The sequence below is a fragment of the Eutrigla gurnardus genome, assembly GCF_963514095.1.
Source record: "Eutrigla gurnardus genome assembly, chromosome: 14".
Classification (NCBI taxonomy): domain Eukaryota; kingdom Metazoa; phylum Chordata; class Actinopteri; order Perciformes; family Triglidae; genus Eutrigla; species Eutrigla gurnardus.
The window spans coordinates 13,126,853-13,150,967 of NC_139937.1; the positions used below are offsets into that span (position 1 = coordinate 13,126,853).

The following is a 24,115-nucleotide window of genomic DNA, read 5'->3' on the forward strand; positions in this document are numbered from 1 at the left end:
GAGGACGCCCTATGACTTTCCCATCTGCCTGGCAGGAAGGCTCGTTGGCCTGTGCCTGTCCTACTGTAGTCCTACATCTCTCAACAGGAAGAGAGCACCTTCCTCTAATATGCTCCACTGCTCTGTCATGGCCTTCTCTGGAAAAATGGCAGAGACAGAAATTTAAATGGATAGATACCTCAAAGTTAAACAGTTGTATCTAAATGGATACTAAATGTTTGAAATAGAGAGTAACGGCTGAATGGTTATACCTAAATGCATAAATGTTTAAAAGATATGATCAGAAATCATGCGATGTGACTGAGCAAGTTTCTCATGTCTTGTCCCATGTAAACATGTTCAGAATAAGATATAACAAGGACACTAATGAATATGCAAAGGCACTCGCAGAGAAAGCGCATGTGTTCAAATACATTATGTAGACCACTTCAACATCCAATTTTAAAATATGTAATGTGGCACTCCTCTGCCTGGAAAAACATTACATTTTGATTCAAAGCACAGACGCTCCGGATGAGCAGTCCCTTTGAAAAAAAAAAACCCAACACATTGGTTTCCAGGCTTGTGGAATCAGCCTGGCTCATTGTGGAGTGATGTAAAGCAGCAGACCTTTTCTCTAAGGCTTTGATCCATTTGTCATCTCTGCACCGACTAATACACCTAATGCGTAATTAATATTTCCCCCACGAGCCGACTCCCCCTGACTTCCGATGTGATGCTCTACCTGTAATTACAGCCAATAAAATCCCTAAATCGCCACACTTGCTGTTCGGATCAGGGTCATCGCAGTTAATCACAGGATGAGACTCGATAATGGTCCTTTGCTCATGCAGGGCGGTTAAAGTGTCAGGAGACAGGCAGATTAAATCTTCATTAAATGCAGTGAGAGCCACTTTTTTTCAGTTAAGGATCAAGCTTCCAGTAGATTAAAAGACGAGGTAATAATTGAGAAAGTGTAAGCTCTCTCTCCTTTCATTCTATCCGCTGCAATCTAAACTGAAAGAGAGGCGGGTGATTGCACAGGTGAGATTTTATTACATGCCATTTACCCTTCATATCGTTATGACACGCACACACACACCGGAAGAGAAACGTACAACGGCTCCAGAAAAAAATCTGGAGTGCAAAACTAAATGACTGAAGAGAGAAAAGAGCAAAATGGTATTTTTTAGCTGCTGTATTCATTGTGTATTAAAAAAGGCACACCAGCTTCTCTGAAACACACTAGTGATAATTTCAAAAGGCTAGAAAGCCAGTTTCACACAATCACCATTCTCTACAACTGCATCAAATAATATATTTTAAACATGAAAACATTCATATTTAGTCCAGCCGGATTACCAGGTCGCTGAAAAGCTGAATCAGTCAAAAAAACGAAAAAAAAAAAAAACAAATGCAAATATCAAGAAGAAAAAAATGATCATAAGAAGAAACTAAACATACTGCCTTGGTAAACAGCTCACTTCTCCTATGAAGTAAAAATGATGTTCTACCATAGTAGATCATTCAAACTCTTGAATTGACCTTTTTTTTGTGGCTTGGACATCTCCATTTCTTTTTGCTTCTTTGGCAACTTTAACTTTAAATATTTATTTTTTTAGTTTTTGTATCCTTATTTTGCCGTGTGAAAAGAAACCACCAAAAGAAAATAAATGGACGAACATGCATTAGTAATCCCAGTCCCAAAAACTTCTCCAAGGACTGCATTCACTTATGAAAAACACTCACTCTCTCTCTCTCACTCATACAAAAACATTGTTGAGCAGCAATAAAAATAAAACTTATACGTAACACTGCAGAGACAAGCGTACATTTGCATCAGACCCCTCCCACACTGGGCCGGAGTCTGAGGTAACAACACGGACTGATGGATCAGAGCAGCAGGGATGCCGCCAACAATAGTGTCAACTGAAGAGGATGCTCTCACTTTGTTGGTATGTAGCGGCCGTGCTGTTAAACATTAGTGTTTGTTCCAGATCGGCGCTGCCATAGGACCTTTGGAAGACCTCTCCACCACTATCATCTCATCGGGGTTGTCGCGCGCTTCATAATGCAACAGAAGGTCTTGGATTGCCCGCTCTTCAATCTGCAAAGACAGAAAAAGACATGAAAAGGAGATCCGAGGATATTGTGGGCAATAAAACCACACTTCATTTGAGGGTTAAAGAGAAAACGCTGACACTGAGAGCTTAATGATAATAAGAGTGTATTCCTTAATGGGGGGGGGGGGGGAGCCTTTTGAGAAGGCGCTGACAAAAACCTGGCGGCTCTGGGGAAAAGAGCAGGGAGGGCTGTCAAACGAAACTGGAGGTACCTCACTTCTAACCAGCACTGTGCAGAACGTGGTGTTCATTAGATACATGCCTGCCAGATAGGGATAGAGAGGAGATGCACGCCGCCTGTGGCCATACCACCCTGAAACACCACCACTATGTTTCCACTTGGATGCTGCACGCACAAACTAATACATTCAGTCATGGCAGGAGAGCGTTGTGCATGTGTGGGGGAGTGTGCGAGCACTAACGCACACGAACAAGACGTGTTACCTGGATGAGCGCCAGCGGCTTCTCCCGGCTGCGGATCAGTGCGGCTTCCTGCTCCTTCTCCTCCTCCACGATGGAGGCAAAGGTCACCAGGGAGGAGAGGGGAGGGCTGCCCACTGCTCCTAGCACCCAGGGCCTGAGGGGGAGAGCCGGGTGACACAAAGAGAGAAGGAGAATGGTCATCAGCGCCCATTGCTGTGACAGTGAAAGCAACAAGAGTCTAAGTGCATGGACAAAGGTTGAGCCAACCACCGACCACCTGGCTTTCACAAACCTCCTGTGTGTCTGCAGTACGTAACGGACGTTAAAATACAAGATCTTAATGCTTGTACATCAGAGACTAAATGGTTTAGTGCCAAAATATACTGCTGACCTGCCAATAAAAATAAAATAAAATAAATAAAAAACAGCTGAATTTCATAGATCTCTGCAAAATATTTGCTTGGTGTTTTCAGAATTAGAACAATTTTCTGGAGAAGTTTATTTCTGTGACTATGCACACATGTGGAACATATCACCAGATGATTAGCATATGAACTGCCTTCAGAAATTGTTACTGCTTTTTGTCTCCAAGTTTGTCTGTTTTTCTTTTTATTCAATCTTAATTAATCAAGTTAATTTACATTTCAAGTTTAAATGTTTGCACAGGACTTTAAAGTTACCTTGTATATGACTTGTGTAAGCAGAAGGCATTCAATTCACTCCAACAGGCTTTATTGGCATGAATGTAACAAGGAAAAGATTGCCAAAGCTTCAAGTATTATTATTATTATTCCCTCTTTGAATATTTATATTCTTGGATTCTTGCTTTTTCCTATTCCATAAGGATCCTGGACATCTATTTGATGTGACATGTAAAATATGACATGTCACGTAGATGACATGAGCTCCCTGCAGTCTGATTTGTGTGCGCTTTAAGCGATTTCTTATTTCATAGTTGTCATTCGAGGACTGGAGACATGCTGTATTAATAGTTGTATTAAATATGACCACAATCAGTCACTGTGTCTCACTGTGATGCATGTTGAAGCTATATGGAAAGTATGTGTGCTTGTGTGTGCGCGCATGTTAATCTGGCCAAAAGAGACCTCTGGAAATATTCAAAAAAGAGCGAGAGAGCGAGAAAAGAAATCTGACAACATTATAAAGGCCTCTATTAATTCTGACTGTAAAAATGGAAAAAAGTGTTCCAGAAGACAGACGTGAGAACATACAAGGCTGCTGCTGCTTCCAGAGCCTTGAACTCGTCCATCTCTCGGTTCATCCAAACACCAATAGGAACCTGAAACCTGCTCCCTGTTCTGTATGATCTGTTGTGACATGAGGGCTGCCCTTATCAACACTGATTAACATCACCGGCTTCACGAGAGTGACTCACACAGCTGTTTAATATCTAGAAGTCTGCTCGAAAGATTACCCCACGCTTCATGCCGCAAAAGATACAGCAGAGGAAGTATGGCATCAGATAAAAAGAGACACACTCATAAAAAGTTAGGAAGATGAAGTTCATTTTTTAGTCCTGAAATGACTGGAAGTGGAAGGTCTTCTTCATTATTTGTCACAGTTGAATTCTTTTATCTGTCTCTCTCACACAAACCAGAAATAAGCTCAATAAAAGATCATCTGCCTGCCTTCATGAACTGTTGCATGGAATTTAACTAGAAACGCATATTTACAGACTGGAGCTCACAGTGATGTGTGTGAGCTGTTTGTCCAGCTGGATGTTGTAAGGTCAGTGTGACTCAACACGTGTGGGCAGGTCAACCCAGCTGTACTGGGTCATTTAGAGCTGTTCACCTCAGACCAGAGTGTCAGGACTCTCCACTAGAGGAAATCCTGTCAGTCAAGTTGCCCCGTCCGGACTCACAACATGCCTTCCCTGGAGAATCAGTCTCAGATAAACACTCATTGTTACTTCCCCTTTACGTTCTTTATCTACAAAGCCAGTGTGAAGTTTGAAAAAAGTGGCCTCGATCTGATGAAAAAAGATTTAGGCTGGATATTATTTTAATTTTTCTTTTTTTTTTTAATATTAGGTATTGTAATGTGATTAGTATCGAAGTACCAGGGAAGTGTATGTGATATCCTGTAACTTGAGCATATAGTGCGTGTGTGGGCTTCAGTTTTGCGATGAAACCTCAACAGTGCCATCAAGTGGAAGACAGCAGAACAGAACAGAACAAGTCAACCTTTTTATCTTGTGTGTTTGTAATCCAGTGTGTCTTTTATAGATTCTCACCCGACGGGTCGCTCTGACTCGCTGCTTTCGTCACATTTGAACGTGACCCTCCTGCTTGCAGAGGTTGGGGTGACAGGGGACATCTGGGCACCTTGGCCCCTCTGGGATCCGGTTTGACCTGCTCTGATCAAGTGGTTCTCTTCCTCCTCCAGCAGCGCTCGAAATGAGCATGATGAGGGTGGTGACTGGACTGCTGTTGCCCTGCAGAGTGAAACAAATGACACGGAGAAAGAAAGAGACATACCAAATATTAATTCACAACATGTAAAAGATGTTTTTTATTTATATTTGTTCAAGGGAGAGCTGGCTGCTGGGACAAAACAAAAAAACAACACTGGCGAGAGCTGTGAGAGTGAGAGAGAGAGAAAACAGACTTGATTTACGGGCCTTAGGTTGTGATTAACTATAAGGCAAGGTTCTAAAGCCCAGTAGATTTTAGTAGAATGCAGCTGGATGATAATTCTGTTTGTCATTTAAAGTGAAGGGCTATGAATAAATCAACAGGAACCAAGAAGTTATGGTTTGAATGTAGTATTCTTCATATTTGGGCTCACTCACCAGGCCTTCCCACTGCTTTTGGATGGGGTGACAGTGGGGGTTGGCTTGGATGCAGTGGACTCCACACTAGCCTCCTTGTTGGCCAAGGCCAACATCTTCCTCTGTTTCTGGGACAGTTTAGTAGGAACAGGGGAGTGCTTAATGCTGGTGCTGACACTGCAAGCAGAAGGAAAAATATGTCCTGTTAGCTGAAGGGAATAACGCTAAAGAAATAATGTTCACTCGTGTTGCAGTATCGCTTTCAGACTGGGCGTTAAGACAATGTCCATCATGTTTGATGAATAAACCAACAGTGCAAATATAGTTTTAGGGCAGTAAGTCAAAACTAATTACGATCAATCCCTCCAATCAACTAGTCCCCGTTACTTATTCATTCGTTAATAATGTCAGTCAGAATAAATACAGAGGACATCTCACACCTTCCAGGGCTTTTAGGAGTTGCTCCAAGGGTCTGTAGAGAGTTTGCTTCCATGTCCATGATGGCTCTCAGATCCAAGACTGGAGGTGGACAAGCAAGACTGCAGATAGTAATAACAGTCACTCATACTTTTCACAACATGCAGCTTTAATTTCAACACTTATCAACTTCGGATAAACACATTTCCTAATTTCTCCAAACCTCCTCCTCCCATGAAGTGGGAGGATAAGGTCTGTTGTTTAAGTCAGGATATCTTGTATCACATCTCAAACCTGCTTTTAAATACTTTTTTCTATATAGAGTATTTAGTTTTAGAAGGAGGAGAGAAAAAACCAACACAATTGTAAGAATAAAAAATAAGTTTTAAAATATAGTCCATCTTACCAGGGAAGGACTTTGGGGATGGTTTGTGGAGCAGACATGGGGGGAGTCAGGAGGCAGTCCTTCAGGGAGGTCGGGGTGCTGGGTGGAGTCTTTAGCCTCAGACTTAAAGCCTTCTCATCCTGCAGATGATGAATGAGAATTTTCATCTGTAAATTCTTAGTATTAAATTTTGCTTTGTGTAATATTTTTATACCAGACCCACAGCAACATTAATAACAGAGTAGTACTTTGACATAGTTGTAAAAACACAAAACAAAACACAACAAAACAAAATGTGACTTATGGTGGTGATCGGACATTAACCTCAGCTCCGTCATGGAAGACGGGTGACTGCATGTCTCTGGGGCTGCCCACCCCCACGTAGCTGCCCTCTGAGTCGGATGTGAGCAGGTCCTGCAGGGATTCTGTTGAGTTCGCCCTGCCAGACTTTGCCAAGCACGGGGAGACCACTGAGAGGAGAGAGTATGTTTGGTATTTTAGTGCATAAGATCAAAACAAAAACTGACACTTTTGAAAGGAGGATGGTTTTAAGTATACCTGCAGCAGGGGGGCTTTGAATGATATTAGAGAGAGTGTAGCCTCCTGAGCTGTCAGAGCGTCTCCTTGGTTTCTTTTTAGCCTTCATCTTGGCCTTCTTTAACAGGATTTCCCTGGGGTGATGGCGAAATCATTATTGTTATTGAAATAATTTGTATTTGTTTGGGACTCCACATTTAAGATGTTTAAAAGGGGAATGCAAGGACTTGCAGATAGCATTGTTAACTTCAGCTTCCCTTAAAAGGTCTAGATTTAGGGGGGGATCCATTGAAAGATATTGAATACCCCTGAAAACTTTGGGTAGTCAGTTGGTTGCAATCTGCAACCTCACTGCTAGATACCACTAAATCTTACACACTGGTCCTTTTAGTGGATATGAAAATACAAAACTCTGCACAGCAGCCAAATCAGAAGAAATTAAAACTACACAAAGAGTCAAATTGGAGATACTGAACATTTCTGTTTGCGTACCTGCAGAAGTGATTCAGTTCTGTTTCTGCTTTGGGGCTGAATGCCGAGTCCAAATCCTCATCCTCATACACACTGAGGTCTGGAGCGCCAGGATATGGAGTAATAACCCTCCTTTGCATGGCTGGAATCTGAAATGGAAGTATGAGAACAATCAGAACATGACCCTATACTCCTTGCAAACGGTTCAATCAACACTCCAAGAAAAAAGTTAAAACACTGACATACGTTATTCTTTAGTATTAGTTAAAGCAATACAACACACCACATATTGCATTGTCAACGTATGACGGTACCAGAGGTTGCTGCATTCAGCTGCGATTTATGCAAGAAACAAAATTACAGTTAAATGGGTGTTGCACAATTCACCTCATGATAAAGAGTGTCTTGTGACTACAAGGTAGTGAAGAAATTACTGATTGTGAGATGGATTTCTTAAAACTCAGAGCAAAAATAATGAGTCTAGAGAGTCCGTTATCTGACGGTTATCACTGCAGTGATAGTGTCAGATCTTTGATTTCCAAGTAGCTGTTTTACAGCATTGCATTTGCTTGCCGTTTTATTTAAAAAAAACAAAGCTGTACGACAAACACTAAGCAAACATTTAAGTAATGTAAAGGATGATGCAGGCTGGGATGTTTCTAGGGTTGAGTGCAAGGTGACTCACCATCCTCCTGTAGGCTGCAGAAAGTTCCATAAGTACTTCATCACTAAGAATATCCAGCGCTCTGAGGGCAATACAGAAAACAAAGGGGCAGACACACACAGATGAGAAAAGATATATTTAGCTCCTTCCTGCTGGGGCACGTATTTGTCCTGCTGTCTACAGTATATCAGAATGTCCACAACTTTACTTTACTTGAACAGACCAATATATACTTAGATATAATGAACAGTTTGTAGCATTATGTTTAAATAGTTCCACATGGGAAAACATCTAAAATGCTTAAATTCTCTGAACTAATTAATAAAAGAGCTCTCCAAATGCTAATTTAGGACTCACTTTGACTCCAGCAGGGCAGCCATGTTGAGCACAATGAACTGGAGACAGGAGAGTTTAAGCTGCTCTGCATTGTACATGGTGGAAAACTCCAGCAGCTCAGCACCGTTCTTCAGAGTCACTGAGAAGAGCAAGGCAGGCAACTTCAATGAACATTCACAGGAAATCATTTTAAAGAATCGTATCATGCAATTTGCAGCCACAAAAAATCCAGCATAAAACAGGCCAAGTTCAGAGCCTGTTGTTTAACTGATCAAATATCTCAACAAACTGTACAATGTAACAGCACAGCAGTCAGTGAGTATCAAAATTATGGCTTTTCTTTGGCAATTTTTTGTTTCTATTTTTTGTAATCATATAATCCATCAAATTGTAATTTTCATGACATGAATGCAGCATTATTTCAAGATAAAAGGAAAAAAGCTAAAGGGCAAAGTAAGTGACGATTAAACAAGACAAACAACACATACAGTTCTCGGTGATGACGACTTCACACATCTCCTTCAGTCGTGTGATTAACAGCTGGTCAGCCACAACCAACACGTTGCAGACAAACTCCACATTCAAAGACTCTGTCGAGCAAAAACAAGAAAACAATTAGTCCTCCAAATACTGTTTGTATAAATTCTATTAAAAAGAAATCATACATTTGTAATTTGTGGTGTAAAAACCTGAGAAGTTACCTCTGATGGTGGGAGACTCATCTGTGTAAATATACTCGAGAATGACCTGCAGAATCTCTGAGCTGGTAGGCATCTCCAGTGCGGTGCAGGAAGTGGCCTGAGGGGGAACAAGACAACAGTATTATCTCTACTACTGTGGTTATGACTATGAAATCAAGTGCAATAATTTAGAGCACTGAAACGCTGGTTAATAAATAAGGCAGAATTAAATAAAACCATGGCATACCTCAATCCAGGGGTTTCCAAGCATACTATTGAAGTATTCTGCAGAAAAGATGGACACAAAACATCACATTTAAAGTTACTTCAAAACACAGGAGGCTGTTTTTCTGAAGGGCCCACTTATCTTTTTATTGGAGATGTTTGTGGAATAAAAAGGCATGTAAAATAACAACCGTTCATCCGCCGTCACAGCATGAATGAATGAGAATGAGAATTTGGCTCAAATGTTTATGATGTAGTGATCTTACCTAGTCTTGCACAGAGGACACTTTTGTGGCATGGAAACTCTATCCCATCTTCTGATTTCAGGGTAACATCACAAAGATAGGAGCTGTATAGACACAAAGATATCAGAAGAAAATCTACATTTCCGTATCCAATCATTTTTCTTTTCATCTATAGCGATAACTGTTATAATCCACGCTAATTAACGCACCATTTCTTCCGGTAGAATTTGGGCTTGTTTCCAGTTTTCTTGTTTACAACATTGATCTTTCCACCTTCATATTTGACTCCATCCAGTCTGTCAAGAAATACAGAAAGGAAATTAACAAGGACTGACACCACAACTGACTTTGTGCCAGGGTTTAGCATACTCTCTGTCTCTCACCGTGCAGAAAGGCTTCCCAGGCCCAGCTTTTTTGCAACACCTTGTAAGGTTTTCACAGGGTTGGCCCCTCCCTCGTTGGCCCCAGCCTTGTCACTTTTGCCTCCTTTCCCTTTCTTGCCAGGCTTGGCACACTTGCTCTTGGCCTTGTCGCCATCTCCTTTGGTGGCAGGGGGAAGGGAGCGGTACACGTCGAGGGCTGAACGGCCTCTCAGGCTCAAGTCCTGCAGGCTGCTGATAAGCCTCTCCTGCTCAAAGTCCTGGCCATGGCAACAGAGACAGTAGAACATGGTCTTCATGATATAACCACAGCTGAGTCAGAGACTCGGTTATTCAAGGTCAATGCAAATAGACGACAAGGAGAGTATCTGGATAATGTTGCTGAGAGTTTAAGCAAATAGTTTAAAGATTTCTTTTTGCTCACCTGGTTTTGTCCCGTTGAGGCCCCTGAGACTTTTGTCCGGGCCCCGTGCACGAGCAGCTCGCAGGAATCCGTGTAGATGTAGTGCAGGGCATATTCTAGCATGTCCAGTGGGATCTTCTCCAAAATGATTAAATCGCAGCCCACAGCGTCTTCGCTCTTCCTCACTTCTCCATCGAGGTCCTCATCAACCCCACAATGCTCGGTCATGAACTGCTTCCGGAAGAACTCGGACCTCATGGAAAGGATGTACTTGTGGGCAGGGAAGGTGCGATCACCAGCCTGAAGAGTGACATCATGGATGCTGTCCATTTCGTCCGCTTCATCCAAAAGGCTTCGGAAGTTTTGAGAGAAGGAGGAAGGAGAAATGCTGGGAATCTCGTACAAGCTGGAATAAAGACACAGGGGACTCAAATGATCAAACATGACCATTTAGAAGACATTCATGAAGAACACAAAAAGCCAAGAGTTATATCTGTGACAACCAAGTGATAATTGGAATGGACAAAGCTTCCATAGTGGCTCACTGGCTCCATCAGCAGGACAGGGATGTAAAAATTAAAATTAACAGGGAGGGAGAAAAAAAACCTACCCCATCCAGATACATCCTCGATTTATGGTTATCCAACTTCCTTTATCCTCTGATTTAAGAAGTTTGGATTTCATATCTATCTCTTCATTAAACATTACTTTTAAACAATTTAACTGATTTATTTCCTCCAGTTCAATTATCAATATCACAGGGTTTACACAGGATGCATTTAAGCTTCTTCTTTTAAATTGTCTGAACAGATATGCTTACATGTTTATCAATACAGCTGTGTTTTTTGTTGTTGTTTCTTTTCCCCCCCAAGTGTGATATCCCACCTTGTTTTGGGGTCGGACTGAAGCACTCCAAAATTTCGGCCTTTAGAGTCCATGGTGATGTTGACAGCTCTGTGGACATACGGGAGTTTCTCCAGGCGTATTCGCTCATACATTGTCCCAGCATCTGAATGGCCACAAACCTCCACACTGCCCTCTAAGATGACAAGAAGGATGTAAAATCAGCTTTTTTATTTTTAAATCAACATACTCTTTTAAACAAATTCTCAGAACCTATTTTTAAAAACCTGCTTTCATCACGTCAATGCCTTTTACTTTATGTTGGTTGTCTTTTCTATGCTTATTCTGCTGCTGTTTTATTTCTAGTAAACTCGATATGAGTATGTTAAGGTCACTGAAAGTATAATAGCGCTCTGTATATTTCTAAATAAGCAAAATAACTTTTTAGTCAACACAAATCCAAAGGAACTATTCAATAAGTTGAGACAATTACAAAACACTGGCAAACTTTAATGTTCCCAAATCTCTCACCTTTCTTCTCCCCGCACTTCTTGTATTCTCCAGCCCACACACCAGTGAAGCCCTCCCCTTCTTGAGTCACAAACATCATGCCGTTCTTGCTGAGAGCTATGTCAGACATGAAAACCTGACGCCCATACGCCCACCGACACTGTCTCACCGAGCTGCCAGAGGACCGCCAGCAAAACACCTGATAGAAGGACGGAAATGGAGGAGGGAGACAATTTAAGGAAAGTTACGCAGACAAGTCTTAGTCACCATTTTCATCTATAGGACCCCATACATGCTAGTCTGCTTTGCAATTGTATAACTCTCCATGATGCACCATATAGTTAGATAACAATAGGGGAAGTAAAAGTAACAATGTTATACATTCTGCTCCAGTATCTAATCGTCAGCAGAGAGAGAAGTGAGATTTAAGTGCCAAATTATTAAATATTCGCTTCTCTCCACTCTGTGCCTAAATAACAGAGTGAGCACTTACCCTCCCAGCTTCGTCTAATGCCAAGACGGTCACCTTTTCCCCTCCTCCCTCATTCAGGATCTGTGGCACGACACGGTGGTCCAGACTACCACCACTGACCAGAACCTTCTTGACATTCAGCTGCCTGAAAGAGACCAAAATGAATAATTATAAAAAATGGATCTTTAACAGCCAGGCATGCACTTAGGCCCACTTTCCAACCAACGGATATTGGCAGCACCTCACTATGCAAATCAGAGAATAAGATAGCATAACGCTTTACAGTTTAGTGGGTGATTTACTATCTGCTACCATTCAAATAGGTAGTACACATGTTCATTGTTTACAGAGATTACATCTTTACATTTGCCTGACAAATACCTGCACCCTTGGACTCTAACGTCACAAGAGGCAGTCTTTAGTCTGGAAAGAACAATGGAGTTGAACAAGAAATGTGCCTGCTGCTTCTACAAAGGAAAACCTGATCAAAATCATTGTGTGTGCTTTTTGTAATTTGATGGCTGAGGCAATCCTCAGATTCTGGTATTATGGACAAATTTGTTCCATTTGTTGCTCTGATTAAATTTGTAAAAAGCTGCACTGGAAAACTAAATAAATATATGCTGATGTTTTTGTGCTTCAACAGAGTGAAGGTACAAGTCTTTCAGAAAGAAATGGAGTGTTCAAGACCAATTGAGTGCTTATTATTTGTACAGTGTAATAAGAGCTAGTTCTATTGTCCCATTCACCTTGAAGCCATTTTCTTGCACTGGTAGTCAGTCAACAGGTAGACGTCACCCTTCTCAGTCACAACCACCGTTGCTCCATCACTAGCTGCTGCCATAGCTATGGTGACATCCTTGTGGTGTAGGGCTGATACCTGGCGAGGAGCTGTCACACACTTTTCTCCATTAGGATCCAGCAAGTAACCTGGACATCAACAAACAAAGGAGTACAAATATGCTTTACATTTACATAACAAGTTGTCCATATATGTGTGTGTGTTTAAGATTTTTTACTCTGGCATGGTTACACTTTAGTGTGGTGGATTCAAATTTACCACCACTGTTCTGACAGTTCAGACCCATTCAGCATGTGAGAAGCAGTGCCATTATCTCTCATAAGACCAGGTTTGGCAGACATTTCAATGAGACTCACCCAGCTGGCCTCCATTGAGTCCCATCGTGTAGACAGCCTCTCTGGTCCACAGCACTGTGTGGAACCTTCCTGCTGCAACTCCAGTCACTGTCCTGCCTTTCAGCGTCTTGGAGAACACCTACATACAGAGTATACCACAGGTTCATTGAAACTAGAGTTCCTAGTCTTAAATTTCAAGTTAAATGTCAAATACTGATAAAATACTTAAATCAATCTTGAAAAGAAACTTGCATAACATAAAAGAGAGAGCAGACTGAGGAAGTCCTTGAGCGTTGTCATTCATTTCATTCAACAAAACAGTAAAAATCCATCCATCCATCTATATCATTACCATTACCATTATTATTATTACCCTCCCTGCTACCTCTTACCTGTTTAGGGACGTGAGCTGAGGCAGGAGGAGGAGCTAGACCTAGCTGGTGAAAGGTGTTGAGGCCAAAAGTGTAAACATAGCCTTCTTCTGTCAGCACCACTGTGTGGTCTTTAGCTGCTGCCACCTGGGAGCAGTGGTGGGACGTCAGACCCTCCACCATCCGAGGAACCTGAGGAGGGAAGTGAGAAGGAGAAAATAAGGACTGTGGACTATGCTCAGCATTCAATGGTAAAATTTGGGTTGGACTAGTACAAATGTTTGAAGATTGTGGTTTCCTCTACATTAACTTGGTCATAGCATTACCTTATTTAACTAAGTGACTTACTTTAATTAACTATTGGGAGTCATTCTGTCACTCCAATATCAGCAACAGCAGGAGCCCTGTTTGCTGCGAGAGCTAATGTAAAAGGTCCAGTCTGGTGAAAATCAATTTTTCTCTCACCAATCCCATAAGCAAGACCAAGGCCAAGAAATATTTGATCCTGTTAACAATATTGTGTGTGTTTCCAAAGCCTAATACATGTTTGTGTCATACCACTCCACTGTTGTTCAAAAACTCACACCAGACACTGTAGCTCATTTCCATTTTTAAACATTTCACAAATGCATTGCAGAGGGGATGCCAGTGCCTCCGCCATTACCGATTAAGAGATTTCCATCCAATTTATCCCAGCCACCCCCTTATACAATGCCCGTGATATTTTGTGCAAGAAACACTTTTTAGACTTAAGATTCCAAGACTGAAAAGTCATTTAAATTTGACATTTTCATGCCGAGAGAATAATTTAATTTCCCCACAAAAAATACACTCCCTGGCCACTTTTATTATCTTATTATCCTAGTAGGTACAGAAATACAATCTAATGCATTGCAATTCAATACAACAGCCGTTTCACATATTTTACTTTACAAAGCTTTGAAGGACAGTTTGTGTTTACATTTTCCGAGCTGTGATTAAGGGATATTTTGGATTTGTACAAGTTACATATCCATAGTTAGTGCATCAGTAGCCATGTTTCCATCCAAAGTGATTCGAATTACTGGGAAATGCGCATTAAAAGAAATTCGAATCATGTGTGTTTCCATCAAAAGAACGGACTTTGGTGAAAACTACAAATTCGCGCGAGTTTTCTAAGTCACGCGAGATTTTCCGCAGGTTGGCATGGCAACCAGCCTGTAAACATTCCGTCGTCTTCCTGCCGGTGTTTTGATGTTTTACAATGGAGAGAGGACTTCAGTCATTAATTACACTCGCTCAAGTGGTGCTCGATCTTGCGGCGCAGTTGGTCCTGGCCATTAGAGGGGCTGTCAGGAGGAGAAGACAGCAAGCTGCCTTAATTAATGCCCTGGCCCAGCGAGAGAACCGTCTCCGCCGCCGACGCCCCTATGAGTGGGAAAGGAGGCGTCAGAGGGACCCGCAAACACCGGAAGCAGTCGGGGTGAAAGTGCGCTACGTCACACTTGATTCGCATACAGCTGTTTCCATCCCATTCGAATCAACCAAAACCCGGCCATAGCGAGCGTATTTCATTTTGTGCGAATCAGGGGATTTTAATGCGAATCACGGCGTTTCCATCATCATTTTCCGATGCGATACATCTAGATGCGCATCTAAACAGCTGATGGAAACGCACCTATTTACTCCTTTCTACCTTACAGAACACGTGAGTTGCTGTTCTACCATTGTCTCGATAAGTTAGTTTGTTTGTGTTTTTGTGTGCAATAGAAATGGTTTTGAAGCAAGCAAAAATAGTGGATTCAGTCCCCCATCAGAAAAGGCTGTCTGATGGCAAGGTAATGCAGTGAAAATATTCTAAATATAGCAAACACTTAAATTGTTATAGATATTTTAAGTGGGTCTTTTAGGTTGCTAAAATATGTTTTGCTGCTGCCTCCACAGCAGTACATGGCTTAGCTACCATGCTGGTACTCCTGTCTGCCTGTCCAAACTGGGGGCATGCTGACTAGCATGTACTGTAAGTAAACCACTGACTATGGATAAGTACCTCCTACAATCCCACTTCAAATAAATCCAGGTTCCAAGAATGAATTTCCCTTTGACATTTCAATAAACAGCCATGCATATGTTTGTAAATGTAAACCACCAATTACCATTGAGTATTGGCAATCTATCAGTGTCTCAATAGGACTAACTATGGAGAAGATTGCCCAACTCTATCTCATACACGGCATTTCAAAATATATGGCACACAACGTCACACCAACGTAATGCCCTGTAAAAAGTCTCACCAGATAAGTCTGTTCATCTCCATGGCCAAGTCGTCCTCCGAGTCCATGCCCACAGGTGAAGACCTGGCCTTTCTGAGACAGGAACACAGAGTGGAACTTACACAGGACTACCTGCAGGGAGAAGAGGACATTAAACATGAACATAACTGTGATTTTTATTATTATTTTAAAATACTACATAACAATATGTATAGTTTGTTTGAAGGCCCTAGTCATTATAATTTGGACCTTGTAGCAGATGCTGCGATGCATCACTTTCCATGTCCCTCGGCCAAGCCCTCTTGTAGTGATAGTAAAACACTATACCAATACAGGCCAGGGCACAAGTGGAAAAGCAAACATCATTATTAATACATTGATACCCTCAAGCTTTCAATAGAGCGCAAGGATGTTTCCCAAAGTATCACATTGATGTAGACATTCACACACATGCATACACACCAGTGTAGTTCATTTAATTAAAAACATGTCATTGTGGAATTAATATTTAACCTCTGGCACCTGTTGGGTTGGGGTAGGAACACAAAGACTATACGCTGTGCCACTGGGTCATTGTGTGGTCATGAAATCAGATCTATCTGCCCCCACTAGGCTTTATAAAATTACTCTGCTTAACAAGTCCTGCTTGGCAGGGGGAAAAAAACAGAAAACATGGAGTTTATTCTGTTAACAACAAACATACGAAGCCCAGATTAATAAATACACAAACCACATACAAATACCTAGTCTCAATAATTGATTACAATGAAAACACATCTAATGCAGTCATTACTTAACCTACTATGACTAGCATCTGATGTGTAGACACACACCACTAGGGGTAGTTGCACTGGTGCCAATAGCTACATTAATCACACTAAGAGCATCTTGATAAATGCATGAAATTGTAGCCAGGCTGGCACAGTCCGACAGCATGGTTAAAACGTACACTCACTGGCTCAACATAGAAATAAATTAAGACCAATCAGTCCACGCCCGACACACCAACAATGTCCTCTGTTTGACTGATAGTTTTTCTTTCCCCTGATAATCCTGATAATGTGCCAAGGCTGTATAACCACCAACTTCATTCAGTTATGAAACGTACAATTTTAAACTCTAAATGGCTACACCTGCGGTTTCACCTTGAGAAAGTATGGGCCCGTATGAGACAAAAGGAAAAAACACATTTTACAAATGCTGATTTAGCCTGAAGAGAAGGCTGTGTAATACAGAGTCTGGGGAGGGAGTGTTTTGCTGGTTTACCCAAGTGGTGTACCTGGAGTACCCATGTGCATTGGCTTTTTTTAATGTTAGACATGTTGGCACAGAGCTGAAGCATGAGGCCATTACTGGTGTGATAAATGCAAGTGGGTTTTTCAGGGTAGGGAAGCCCTATGCTGCAGGAAAACACTTGCTGTACTCCCTGGAGAGCCAAGACAACAACGTGTTGTTAGCCTACCTGCTTGATGTAAACTCCAGTCCTGGCAAATACATCCACAAGCTCAGGGTGGTGTCGACTCTCCTGATTACCGTGCCCAAGACTGAAATTAGTATTGTTTCCCCACGTGTATACTTCAGTTGGGTCTGTAATGAGCAAGAAAACAAAATTATAAGCACAGCCACAACACTGCATCCACCTGAAGCTTGATTTAAACACAGGTCCCTTCTGCTACAAAAAAAGGGCGAGGCATATTTGTATAGCATCTTTCAACAACAAGCCAAGTCAAAGTGCTTTACATAAGACATAAAAGGCATAAAGACAAGAAACACACTACAAAAAGAGACACATTTAAATGGAATTTAAAAGGGCGTAATAAAATAACCGAAAACAGATCAAACAGAATGATGTCCTATTCATCCAAAGTGGATACTACATCCTTTTATGGCTAGAAAAACATGGGATGTAGCACAAGGAGATTTGAATCTCACGCATGTTCAAGTGTGAAATGCATCATCACCTTGTGAAGCTTGACAAAAACAAAACTAAATAGTTTCGCCACCAATGTGATATTGATGTACAACTTTCATGAATGAACAATGTTCTTTGTAATGTTGTGTTGGTTTCACAATAAAGCTCTTCTTTATACTACAAGTCTCTTCAAGCCTTTTCCCTCTGTCAAGCACCTTGTTAAATGTGAAGTTGTGCCAGATATCCCAACTTAACTGCATAAGTCATCATCTTTTCTTACCAGTGTTTTTGAACACAACATGTGTTGGTCGGTCCTTCATTGTAAGGTCCAGGACAGAGAGACCCTCCTTGTCTTGGGTGGATAGAAGTCCTCCATGCTGAAGCAATGTCAAGAAACAAAAGGATCTTCAAAGTTATGTCAAAATCTTATATTTTTACATCATTTGACTAATTTGGAAAATGGAGCCATTTAAATTGGAACTCCTTGATCAACCTGACTGCACATTTATTGGTGATGCACTTTCAATACATACCTTGACAAGTGATATCAGACAGTGGATATGTCCGTAGAAAGCACTACGATGCAGAGCGGTCCAGCCGGACTCCTTATCCTTCACCATCAGCTCAGAATTCTTAATCCCCAGCAGCCACTCCAGTAGGGTCTTCTTTCCCAGTGAGGATACCAGGTGCAGGGCTGTGCGACCAAAGGCATCCCGCAAGGTGGTCGCATTGTGGCAGTGTGAGGTCAAGAACGCCCGCAGCTGCCCCTCAGAGCCGCCCGTTAGTGCTGCTACCACCTCGTCTGCATGCTGCTGTGAGCGGCATTTGGGGGTGCAGTCCAGCAGTGCCAGACTCATCCTGACCGTCGCCAAATCTTGTCAACCTTCCTCCCTTTTGTATTAGAAAGTGCCTCTGACAGCCCACCACCCACAACGGCAAAAAATCTCAAACCAATGCAATGTAACAAATCAAAAACAATCACACGATAATTGTATACAGAGCTGCTCTCCAAAAAGAAAGAGTACATCAATAAAAAAACAAATGTATCAACAAAAAGTCAAGATGGTGTGGAGTGCTAGAATTGTGCTTGTGTTGAGGTTCCACTGCACCCTAGCGACCCCAGAGCCTTTCCGCGAGGTTTCAGTCCACCATTTCAACCAAGAATTGAATACAAACTAAGGTGCTTGCAGCATGAGATGGCATCAAGAATTCAATATATACAAAATGTCTTGTGCGTTTTATACAAAATAGTGCATTTCAATGTTTGCAAAAATAGTTTTTCCTCTAAATACTCTTAATAATTTACAAATGGCAAAAATGTCAACAGTCCTCTGACCTTCTCATCCAGCAGTCTAACCATCAAACTAGAGGGGAAAGGCCCCCTTTCCCCCCCAAATTTTCACTTTCCTTTTCAAAACTCCATAATTGTAGAGTGAACCTGGGGAGGGAAAATACATATCAGTTATCAGTGAAAAAACAATGACCTACACTCATAGGTTGTGTTCTTGCAAAAACTGAAAACATGCAAGTACAGCTATGTGCGCAGGACTCAGAAGTGAGATGAGATCCAAAAACTGCGTGTGCAAAGGTCAGGGCAGGTTTGGCCTAATAACAGACTTGCACAGATCAGCTGAGTGGACAGGTTTGCTGGGCAGCTATTTGACAACGCTGTGTAAAGAAGATTGGGGCAAATTGAATCTACACATAGAGCTTGCGTATGGTTACCGTTTACGTGAAGTGCGCCAACGATAACAAGGTGGTTCTTAATATTGACTAAATAGCAGGATTATGCAACAGGCTAAGTTAGCCAAATACCATTAGCTTGTGCATTTTCTACGTTGGCTGCACCCCAATTCAACCCCCATTGGTTGATGACGCACCTATTACTTTATTAGAGTAATATAAACCGGTCATATTTCCCATATAATAGTGACTAGCTTGCTAGCAGGTCATGCAGAAGCACGGCTAGCTAACTACTTCACCCATGACCGTTAGCTCCTTATGCCCAAGCTGAATATCATTATACACATCATAATTTCCTCTGTGAGCCAACTAGACACCCCCAATTAGCAAAAGTAACAACAAAGATAACGTCATAACGTTAGGTTTGTCAACCGTATTGTAAGTTAGCACTAACGGATTATCTGCTAAGCTAGCTCGTCTGACACATCATCGAAAGCTAGCGTTAGCGAGCTGCTTTGCTAAGGGAGATTATCGTCGTATCATTTCTTACCTTCCGCTAGTTAAAGAAAAAAGAGGACATAGAGAAAGTTGCATCAACGACGTACATCCACTGTGTCATTACAACTAATATCTGACGCTATCTGTTTCTTCCCCGGTGCAAATGTTGACAGCACTGACGCCTGAAACCCTGCTGGGAAGGTAGAAGGAAAAACCTCACTAATATCGAGGCTTCTGATTGGCCAGGGCGAGTACATCTCAGTATTCTATTGGTTGTTTTTTGGGAACGTTAGTTGCTCTCCGGTTGGACTGTTGCTGTATTTATGATGTCAAAGGACATTTTATTAAATTTCTATTTTAGGTTTTACATTATGAGAAAATTATAAAATGTTAACATAATAGGAAACAAAATTACACAAATAAAACATTATGTTTCAAAAATGCTAGGTGCGCTGTAAATTAATCTAAAATGATATGAGAAGACAACACTTAATTTAAGATTAATTAACAGTTCATTCACAAAGCGTTTAATGGACAGTCATTTAAAAATTGGCCTATATTTCCAGGAGCAAAATAAATTGTTTAAGCATTAGTTTGAGACTAATTTTTGCCCAAGTATGACATATAACGATTTGTTGATTTAAAAGAGGATATTTGATTTTACATGCAAAATCTATCTTTTGAGCATTCTGCGCCTACAGCAGTGTGGGCATGATAGGTGGATGTAAAAAAGCGTGTAGATCTCTCAATGGTACAATGGTTTACTCAACTTCAGGGGGAGTATCACTTTCAGCCTCGATCCAGGTTTAGTGGAATTACTCAGATGATTGTCACATAGACCCAGCCTTAGAATAGGAAGGGGTCAAGGGAGGGTAAAGCTAGGGTTACACTGGGATCTACACCGGGGCTTCCAAATATGACATATTGATGAGCATGCCCTCCCTCACCACTCATGCATGAAGACATTCACAGTTTCGCTTCTCAGTATAATCCTGCACAATCAAGCAGACAACAACAGGGTCGCCACTCAGGTAATTTATTAAAAGGAGAAAAATATGAATACAGGCCACGTAAAGAAATGAAATAATAGCATGTTATCGAATCCTTGATTTTATAAAATGGTAGATTTTTCTTTTCATTATCATTTGGTTGAGAACATGATTAACTATTATTATTTATTAGTTTTGGGTTTTTCGCACAGCTGAGTAATCTAAGTTTTAACTGAATTATCAGAACAGGCCCGAACAGATCAAACTATTTTCCCTCTTGAATCACATTTTTGTTCCCTTACATGTGAAATCCTTTGCCAACCAAACAATATTAGTATATGTGAACATATCTTATTAAAAGAAATGCCATCTGAAAATATTGATAACTATTAAGTATGGAATTGCAAAATAATAACAATTAATTTATGTATAAAATAATTACATTTATTTATAAAATGGTTATTTATTTATTTTCATGTCATTGTATTAAACTGAATTGTTCTTCACGTTGCTTGGGACGTCACTGGAGCTCACCCAGGGACCCCTAGAGGTCCCTGGACCCCAAGCAACCGGGCTCAACGTTTGTAGCTGCCGTAGTATATTACAGGCTATTTTAGGAAAACTATGTGTTTTCCACCACAATTAGATTTTCAACTACCATGTTAAGATAGATTCATGTAAAAACGATGGAGATAAAGTAAATCAAAACCCGAACGAAACTTGTAAGAGTTTCCGTTCACCCCCCTTTTGCTGGGAAATGGTATGCTCCCTCCTTCCAGTCGTCTGCACTGTGCTGCACTGTTTCGTCTTTCCCTCTAGACTCCCAACGTTTGGGAAAGCAGCAAGCTGGAAGTACGTATGTAGTAATACTAGTAATACATGGCGCCTTCGGGAGACTAGGAGGATTATCTGTTTCGGGACCAGTAGCCCAGATAAGGTGTCGGACTTGGCCGTTTTGCTGGGACTGGAGCAAACTATCGTTTTAAGCCCGAGGTTTGGGAGACAAACGAAGAGGAAACCTCGAAGTTTGTGAGCTTCGTTCACATCACCTTTATGGAAACGTAGACTTATCCCACACAAGGATGGTTTGGGGGTAGTTATATGGAGTCTGAGTTGGAAGTGGGAACCGTTTTTCGAAAGGATAAAGGCGGGAAGCACGGAAGAAAAACTTTCCCTCGTCTAAGACCAAGGCGGTGAGTAGGTCGGCTTGTTGTAAAGTAATCTTTACGCACGCTCTGCGCAGCCACATTTGTACAACCCAAGATGCGCCTGTTGAGCACGTCCCGCGGACGCGACCGCGGAGAAACCCGGGGGAGAACGCACATGTCCGGGATGATGCATTTCTTTTTCGTCCTCGCCGCCGTGCTTTCCTGTCACGGCTGTCCGAACAAATGCCTGTGCTTCTCCCAGACTGTGAAATGCCAAAACCAGGACTTGGATTCGATTCCGCATTCTTTACCGCCCAACACCAAAGTGCTGTTCGTCACAGGAAACAACATTTCCCGTATCAGTGTGGACTCTTTCCCAACCCGACTGCAAATGTTAACAGATCTCTATCTCAGTGGGAATGAGATGGAGTCTGTGGATTCCATGGTATTTGACAACTTGCCAAACCTTGTGCGGCTGGACCTCGGCAACAACAGAATCCAGACTTTCAGTGAAAGAGCTTTCCCCGATGATAATAAGGTGCAGATCCTGAACCTCAGTAGGTCTTTCCACAATCATTCCTCCATGGATGTGCTCCTAAACCTGCTAAAGGGCGGGAACCTCCAGCTGACGATTTTGGACCTGTCCAACAACAACCTTGTGATCCTTCCAGACGACATATTCAGCGACCTCTCCAACCTGGTCAGCCTCAGCCTCCAGAACAGCTCCATCATCTCCATTCAGAACGGGACGCTGAGGGGGCTGCCGCTGCGTGACCTTGACCTAAGGGACAACAGCCTGAGGGATCTGCCCACCACCACCCTGGAAGAGTTTAGCCTCAAGTCCGATCTCTACATCCGGATGGCGGGCAACCCCTGGCGCTGCAACTGCATCATTGAGGACATGCTGCTCTGGCTGAAAAACTCCACTCAGATCATTGACGTGCAGAACCTGACCTGTGCAGACCCCAAGGCCCTGAGATGGCAGCCTCTCCTGCAGGTAAAGCAGTCGCAGCTTAAATGTTCAGGCGACATGGAGGGCGTCCTTGAGACTTCTTACGTTTTCCTGGGGCTGGTGCTGGCCCTTATTGGTGTCATATTCCTGCTGGTGCTCTACCTGAACAGGAAGGGCATCAAGCGGTGGATTTACAACATCCGGGATGCTTGTAGGGACCACATGGAGGGGTACCATTACAGGTATGAGATAAACTCTGACCCACGTTTGGCCAACCTGAGCATCAATTCGGATGTGTGAGCCAGGACGGGACACTGTCTGAGATCCCGCAGTGAGATATTAAATGACTCGTACTGTTAAAATTTGCATGAAAGTCTTCCTCCCCTTCCAGCCTTTTTCCGCCCCATGATGCTATTCAGATTTTACATCTGTCACGACTCCTAATTAACCCCTCCTCGCGACCTCCGTTCAGCCACTGCCGCATGTCCAATCCAAATACCTGGCAGCTGTGATGTCAACATTTCTTCCGTTTGCATTGCATGGACAATGAGTCGTGGCAACAAAAAAAATTTTGGAGAGTTGCAAAGAATGCGTTGTTCTTTTTTTTTACTTTTCCTAAAGGATAAACGTATGGAGTACATTGACTTTTAAGACATACATACCGCCCGCCGGTCATTGCATCCTTCTCATTATGCCTTTGCTGCAGAGAAAACTCTACTGCCTGTTTGTTCTTTTTAAAATGTGAATTTGTGATATATATATATATATATACAGTATGCCTATTTTGAATGATTATAGTGCACATTGCATAGTTTTTGGATTTAGTAGGTGGATGTAATTGCTATTTTTTTTTTCTGTGAAGATATACGGCTAAATAAAATGCCTCTGGATTGCTCGTATCTGTCTTGACTAAGGGCCTTCAAATCTTGAGACTGAGGAGAATGATCCAAGGCTCCAGTTCAGTTTGAAATGTCATCCATGCCAGAGCATCTCTTGTGCAACAGTTTAAGTGCTCTTCTTTCCGTTTACAAGTGCGTTGCTGCAGGAAGAATTTGAGTCAAATTGGAGAAGTTGAATAGAGGTCTTACTATCTGAATTTAAATAAGCTTCTGTAGGTCTATAGGTGATGAGACTAGCAAACTTTTTTTTTTATTTTTATTTTTTTTTTTATCTCCCATCCAATATACTGCCTGCTGTGAATCTGATAACAACTCTTGGCTCCGCAGCCAATTCCCCAAAATAATGTCTGTGAGCTGCAGCCAGTGGGCAGGTTTCATATCCAAAAG

General features: G+C 41.9%; 2 protein-coding genes across 2 annotated transcripts; one reads left to right on the forward strand and one right to left on the reverse strand.

The window, feature by feature from the left end:
- Positions 1-1,012: 1,012 nt before the first annotated feature.
- On the reverse strand, positions 1,013-19,942 carry ibtk (inhibitor of Bruton agammaglobulinemia tyrosine kinase). Its single transcript, XM_084026016.1, has 29 exons — positions 19,793-19,942; positions 18,093-18,997; positions 17,840-17,936; positions 17,110-17,234; positions 15,669-15,779; positions 13,417-13,587; positions 13,046-13,163; positions 12,637-12,817; positions 11,909-12,032; positions 11,437-11,614; positions 10,948-11,101; positions 10,084-10,468; positions 9,663-9,919; positions 9,489-9,575; positions 9,301-9,383; positions 9,057-9,094; positions 8,831-8,927; positions 8,618-8,719; positions 8,151-8,268; positions 7,815-7,875; positions 7,151-7,278; positions 6,680-6,792; positions 6,446-6,591; positions 6,143-6,261; positions 5,760-5,858; positions 5,341-5,496; positions 4,783-4,983; positions 2,547-2,679; positions 1,013-2,086 (listed from the first exon to the last, which is right to left on the reverse strand). The coding sequence occupies exons 2-29, from the start codon at positions 18,414-18,416 to the stop codon at positions 1,961-1,963; spliced, it is 4,032 nt and encodes a 1,343-aa protein (XP_083882142.1). The 5' UTR covers positions 18,417-18,997; positions 19,793-19,942; the 3' UTR covers positions 1,013-1,960.
- A 1,608-nt stretch (positions 19,943-21,550) lies between these two features.
- Positions 21,551-23,724, forward strand: tpbg (trophoblast glycoprotein). The gene has a single exon (XM_084027184.1). The coding sequence runs from the start codon at positions 21,993-21,995 to the stop codon at positions 23,127-23,129; it is 1,137 nt and encodes a 378-aa protein (XP_083883310.1). The 5' UTR covers positions 21,551-21,992; the 3' UTR covers positions 23,130-23,724.
- Positions 23,725-24,115: the final 391 nt, after the last annotated feature.

Bases quoted from the DNA above. Each gene is read 5' to 3' on its own strand.
- tpbg (XM_084027184.1), top strand. From the start codon at position 21,993: ATGCGCCTGTTGAGCACGTCCCGCGGACGCGACCGCGGAGAAACCCGG.
- ibtk (XM_084026016.1), bottom strand. From the start codon at position 18,416: ATGAGTCTGGCACTGCTGGACTGCACCCCCAAATGCCGCTCACAGCAG. The intron at 15,780-17,109 runs GTAGGCTAACAA...TTCTCCCTGCAG, and splicing joins CTGGAGTTTACATCAAGCAG to GTAGTCCTGTGTAAGTTCCA. The intron at 11,615-11,908 runs GTAAGTGCTCAC...TCCTTCTATCAG, and splicing joins CATTAGACGAAGCTGGGAGG to GTGTTTTGCTGGCGGTCCTC.